Below are 6000 nucleotides of genomic sequence, written 5' to 3'. Positions count from 1 at the left end.
ATTTAGTCATGTTTAGATCTGTTTAGTTTAGCTACTATTTTTGACTGTCTTAGCTCATGCTTAGATATGTCTGGTTTTACTTCGGCTGTATAGCGGGCCTGGGGTACTTTTAGATAGTTCGGTACCGTTAGTTTTAGCATTGTCATGTTTTAGAGTTTTTAGCCTTCTTGTACACTTAGCTTAGTTACTGTACAATTAGTTATCATATTCACTGTTAGCTAGAATATTCCTGCCTTGGTTTAGTAATATCATGTTTTAGTAGTTTAGATATCCTGTACCTTTGTCATGTTTTAGCTTAGTTATCTTGTCATGTTCTGTAACTCTGTCTGTAATTTTGTTCTGTGTTGTAAAGCACTTTGAGTCGCCTCGTGCTGAAAAGTGCTATATAAATAAATGTACCTACCTACCTACCTACCTTATTCCTTCAGTTTTTACATGACCTCATGACATAACACTGAGAATAAACAACATTTTATGAAGTGTAAATGAATGGAATTTTTTTCAGTTTAAACAAATAAAAAAGCAGAAATCAAAAACAGTAACCCTGAAAAACTGTTTCACCCCTACTTTAAACATCTAACTTGTCATTATAAAACGTCAGATAAATGACCTATGGTTATGTTATGTGCAGATTTACAGGTTTCTCTTTAGTAATTGGATTACAGTAAAGCCAGCAGCAGAAAGAATATGAAACATTTAGTGACAATGATGTACAGTTGCGGTCAGAAATTTCCATTCACTCATCATGGGCATGGAAGTCATCTAAAATTCAGGCTGTTAATCATTTATTTGAAGCGTTCTTTGTCCATGGTGGAATGATTATACAACAATTTCAATGATTTTTTTAAAAACAAAAATTTACTGCATAACTTTTATTGATTGTGGATTTTTCTCTAATCTGCAACACAGTCAAAAATCTGTATATGTGGCTGGAATACTCACTGCTACTTTATTAGGTCCACTTGTTTAATTGATGTTAGGTGAAGGTAGGAAGGCGGACCAACCAGTAAACAAAGATTAGATTAGATATTGGGGTTTAGAGAAAATACACAATGAATTCAAATTTGTTGACCCAATTCTTTGTATAATAAATCATTGAAGTTGTATGTTGTAAATCATACCACCTAAGAAAAGGAATGGTTCAAATAAATGTTTAAAGGCCTGAAATTAATTGGACAGTCATGCACATGATGAGTGAATGGAAACTTCTGACCACTTATGTAGTTTCTGAAACTGCCCTATGAAATAAAAAATGAAAACGTTTGCTTGAAATGCCAGTGAGTGTCTTGTTACCGTAGTTTCTGGATGTTTGAGGCAATCCCAGAGAGGCGATAAATCCCGTCCACCACTCCATGCTTCTCTATGAACTCTGTGCAGCTCTTTAGAACTTGGGGCACTGCCAACAGAAATATAATAATATTAATAAAAAACATCACGTGACCCCTTTCATTTAATAACTGTCTGACTTGAGCAGCACTATGAGTAGGGGTGGGGGGTGTCAGATGTAAACTCAGGACAAACAGAGGGATACCTAAATACATTTCTAAGTGGTTCAATAGTAGGTAGATGGATAAGTTTAGTAAGGATCCAAGTGTGCGACAAGTTCAGATGCACACCTGACTATCACAGAAAATAACTGCATTATTTGGTGATACTGATACCTATGAGTCACTGAAGAGCCACCCAACAAGCTCCTACAAGAAGAAAGTCACAGACTGCCAACTGAAGCTGGAAGAAGACAAAGTGATTTATTGGGCCTAGTGTGGCTACTCTGCATATGTGGCAGAGGTCACTAACAACTGATAACAAGTAACAAGTGGTCCAGAATTTAACCTGGAAGGAACCATATCATTTCTGTTTTACCTTCCCACTGGGAGCACTAAACTAGTGTGTCATATGTTCAGAAACTGTGGCAGTTAGTAAAATTAGCAATGTGAAAAACCCTTAATGAGACAAAACAAAACTTTTGAACAAACATTCCCATTCAAATCTGAAGGGTGATCACAGAAAATAGGGTTTCCCTTTGGGTTGCTTTGTTTGTTATGCTTTTATTAACAGGAATAAATTAAACATTTGAAAAAAAACATTAATAGTACAGTTAAATACATAAATAAATAGTTTTATAACTTGGATGATTTAGGGCTTCTCAAAAAATCATTTCCAGACCCTGATGGTATGAAAAAATATACTAAAATATACTAATAACATGTATATTTTTAGCAGTCATCACTGACTGTGTTGCTCAGCTAAGCTAGCAACATGCCTTAACTCTTCTGCAGCTATCTGAGACATCTCTGCTACGACTTCACTTCCTTCTCCTGAAACGGCCGAGAGCGCAGGCATGAACAATCGATCTGCACATGGATCCTGCTCCTTCCTGGTTATTGACCAAAAGGAGAGGAGCTGGACCAAGAAGGCAGCCCTCCTCATTTGCATATTGAGGCAGAAATGCACACAGTGATTAAAGAGGAAGAGGAAATGTAAAAAGAAGAAACGCTTATATAAAGAAAAAGCAAAACAAAATATAAGCATTACTTGATGAAAACACATGTGTAAGGAAAAGGAAAAACAAAATATATCTATTTCTGCTTTTATTTTGAATTATGTCAGTTTTGGTCCTTGTAATGGCAGAATTTACTATAGGGTAACACCTGTTGTTTATAAGTCCTGATAATGTTATGACGTCTGTTCCAAGTCCCATGGGTTCTCACAGAATGAACTTGTTTATAGGAGTGATGTTGAATTTTCTTCCCTTGGGAACCAGACTGACTTGCCTTTCCCTAACTCCTCCTCCTTCTGGTCCAGTATNAAAAGCACGTAAATGGAAACAGTGGGATTTCTGAAATGGAATTATCTGAATGTAGCAGCGTTACCAACACAAACCTGGAGCTCTGTTAGTATCACTGGTAATGCATTGCTGTGGAGTCTGAGCATCAGCCTGCAGAAACAAACCAAGCAGGCAGCCGAGGATGACCAGCAGCATTGTTGTCAGTGTTGACCTGTGAAAAAGAAGCAAACATTGGAGTCCTAAGGATGCACCAGTTCCACTCACAGAAAACACAAAAAACCCTACAGATCAAATCAACCTTACTTGTAGGAAAATCACCAAAGTCACCAAAAGAAAAAACTACAAGCTACAGGCTAAGCTTTGACTGGAGTTTTGCATCATTTATTTCTAAAAACCGGTTCACTGACATGAAAATACAGATATTTACCAAATTCAGCTGCGGCTCAGTGACTAAATGTGCTTCAGTAATTGTTCTAAATTTTTGTAAGATTTAAACTGGATTTTTCCTCCCGATGCAGAATCAAACTGAAGCATCCCATTGGAAATAATAATTAGAAAAATAAATAAAAGGTAATTATCTTGGTACTTACCTAGATGTCTTCATTTTGAGTCATGCTCTCGTTTGACAGATCCTCCCATTTATACTCTAGTCCCCACATGGGTGTGAGTGGGAACACAATGGGGTAACCTGAACCTGGCGTCCAATTTCCCTTTTTTTTGTACTGAACAGATAATTTGATAATAAAGGAAGAAAAAAAAAAGAAGTCTTGCTTGTTTCTGCTTTGCACTTTGTTTTAGGAAGGATTTTTTATTTTTTTTAGCACAAAAAAGTTTAATTTCAGGTTGTTCCAGAACCAAACTGGGTATTAAAAGATGCACCACCTGACCTGATCAGGAGGTCTGCAAGTTATTTATGCACAAACAAAGGTGTTGAAATGAAGTTTTTCCTAATGTCATATTAAAAAAAATACTATTTTTCTATCTTAAGCATCATTACTGATGGATGTGTTTCTGTAAGACAGATAGATCAATAACATGTTTTATTTTTAAATAAATAGATAACAATGGTGTATTTTTCATAGATCTGTATCAGTGATCTGATGTCAAGTGTTTATCTTGAAGATGTTTGGAAGTGATAGAAGTCTTCCTGTCATTCGTGCGAGAGCACATTGTGTAATGGATTATTTGTGTCATGGCTGCAGGCTGCCAACTTTAAATAGAAAATCTCAATGCCTTTTTGTACACTGGGAGGACAAAAGACACACCTATCTGATGGTGAAATCCTAAGACTTCTGCAGAACATCTTTTCACAAATAGGGACTTAGGACTCCCCAGAGAACACCATCATAATACGACATGAGGACACAACGTGAATAAGGTCCCCCGATAGATTTACTCGAGGCGTATCCAATGTCAAATGTCAGTTCAAATCCCTCCATTATTAGCAATAAACAGTATTCGTGCAGCAGCAGTGGCATCTGTAACTAAGGCTGCAAAACGTACACCCAAATACACATCAGAAGCCGTACAGCGACGTGTCAGATGTAGGTCAGGACATACGCTCAAACAAATATCTGTGCCTATAGGACTTCCTACACCTCATATATACACGTAGATTTATGTTTTCAGTGAAACACGAGTCAACTCGAATGTTAAAGTGAGTTTGTTTTGATAACAGAACCTCCACACAGAAGCCCTGAATATTAAGCGATTACATCATATGTCCATCTGTCCGTCCGTCCATTTTCTGCACCTGCTTTTTCTGTGCAGGCTGCAGGGGAGCTGTTGTAAGAAGTGGGGGACACCCTGGACAGGTCGCAAGTCCATCACACTTTCACTTACGCCTAGGGGCGATTCAAAGTTACCAATTAACCTAACATGGATGGGAAATTACAGTACCCAGAAAACCCACACATGTACGAGGAGAACATGGAAACTCCACGCAGAAAGGCCCAAGCCAGCCAGGAGGTGAACCTGTGAGGTGACATCAACTTCATTTACATTTATGTCCACATACTTCGACCGACCTGTCAGTATCAGCATGTACGATCCGTGAATGAGCTCAGGCTGCAGTTCAAAAGAAGTGAAAATATTGATTTTTGCTGTAATTGAGATTTGCGTAAAAAGTCTGTAAAGACAAAGTCTAACCCATGGGTGGGCAAAACTCGTCCTGGAGGGCCACCATCCTGCATGTTTTACTTGTTTCTCTGCTCCAACACACCTGATTTGAATCAATGGATAATTAACAGGCTTCTGCAGAACATGAAGAGGTGATTTAACCACTGAATCAGGTGTGTTGGAGCAGGGAAACAGTTAAAACATGAAGGATAGTGGCCCTCGAGGACCAAGGTTGCCCACCCCTGGTCTAGCAATTACAGAAAAATTAAATTAAATAGCAAATGATCTTCCTAATCTTCCTTTAAATCTGAGTTTTCTAACAGGTATGCCTTCAGAAACAATCCTTTGTCTTATAAGTCTTCAAATTTCGTTTAAAATTGACCATTCTTTTCTCTGCCGGCTGCCGCAGCACTGGGAAGTCCCTTCGTATAATGTTTGGCATCATTGTGAAGCTTCGGGATTCTCCATTTTAAACATAAGGTTAAACATAAACATTGAGTTTTCAAAACTGGCGCGCTCGTAAACAAAACTAACTTCTTGCCAGATGATAAATCGCCAAATTTCAACAAACTGCGTCTCATTTTGAAGCTTTTGAGACGAAGAATTTAACAATAGTAAATTGCACAGGTCACATATACACAAGTATCTGTCACGGTCTAAGATTTAGTGGGCTTTTTTTTCTCTGTATTTAGAGTTTTCTTTGATTAAGATCTCGGCTGGGATCTTTCTGTGTGCAGTTTGCGCGCCATCCCGTGGGTTTTCACCAGATACTCCGGTTTCCTCCCAAGTCCACAAACATCCATGTCAGGTTAAGTGGCTGCAGGCGTTAAAGTGTGTACATGGTTGTGTCTTTGTGTTGGCATTGTGACAGACTGGTGACCTGTCCAGGGCCCGGGGGGGGTTAGGACTGGCTCCCCACAGTCAGAAAAGGGACAAACTGAAAATGGATATAGGTGGATGAATGAGTTTTAAAGTCCTAATGTTTAATGTGAGGCAGCAAGGCCAATGTGGTGGTTCTCCTTCAACAATAAGGTCCTGAACTTGAACGTCAGCTGGAATCTTTTTGTGCACTGGTTTTCACTGGGTACTCCCAA

The 6000-nt window shown here is 38.5% G+C and overlaps 1 protein-coding gene across 1 annotated transcript in view; it reads right to left on the bottom strand.

Annotated features, from left to right (window-relative positions):
- The window catches only part of LOC119617833 (zona pellucida-like domain-containing protein 1), a gene marked incomplete in the record, with an annotated part of 15230 nt that extends 11892 nt beyond the window's left edge, over positions 1–3338 (bottom strand). The window contains 2 exon segments of the mRNA XM_037980537.1: positions 2884–2999; positions 3216–3338. Coding sequence (XP_037836465.1) covers positions 2884–2983 — 100 coding nt within the window.
- Between the last annotated feature and the right edge of the window lie 2662 nt (positions 3339–6000).

This window comes from Kryptolebias marmoratus, linkage group LG2 (genome assembly GCF_001649575.2).
Source record: "Kryptolebias marmoratus isolate JLee-2015 linkage group LG2, ASM164957v2, whole genome shotgun sequence".
In the NCBI taxonomy this organism is placed as follows: Eukaryota; Metazoa; Chordata; class Actinopteri; order Cyprinodontiformes; family Rivulidae; genus Kryptolebias; species Kryptolebias marmoratus.
Note: the sequence above shows the minus strand (reverse complement) of the source record. Positions and strands in the feature narration are given on the sequence as shown.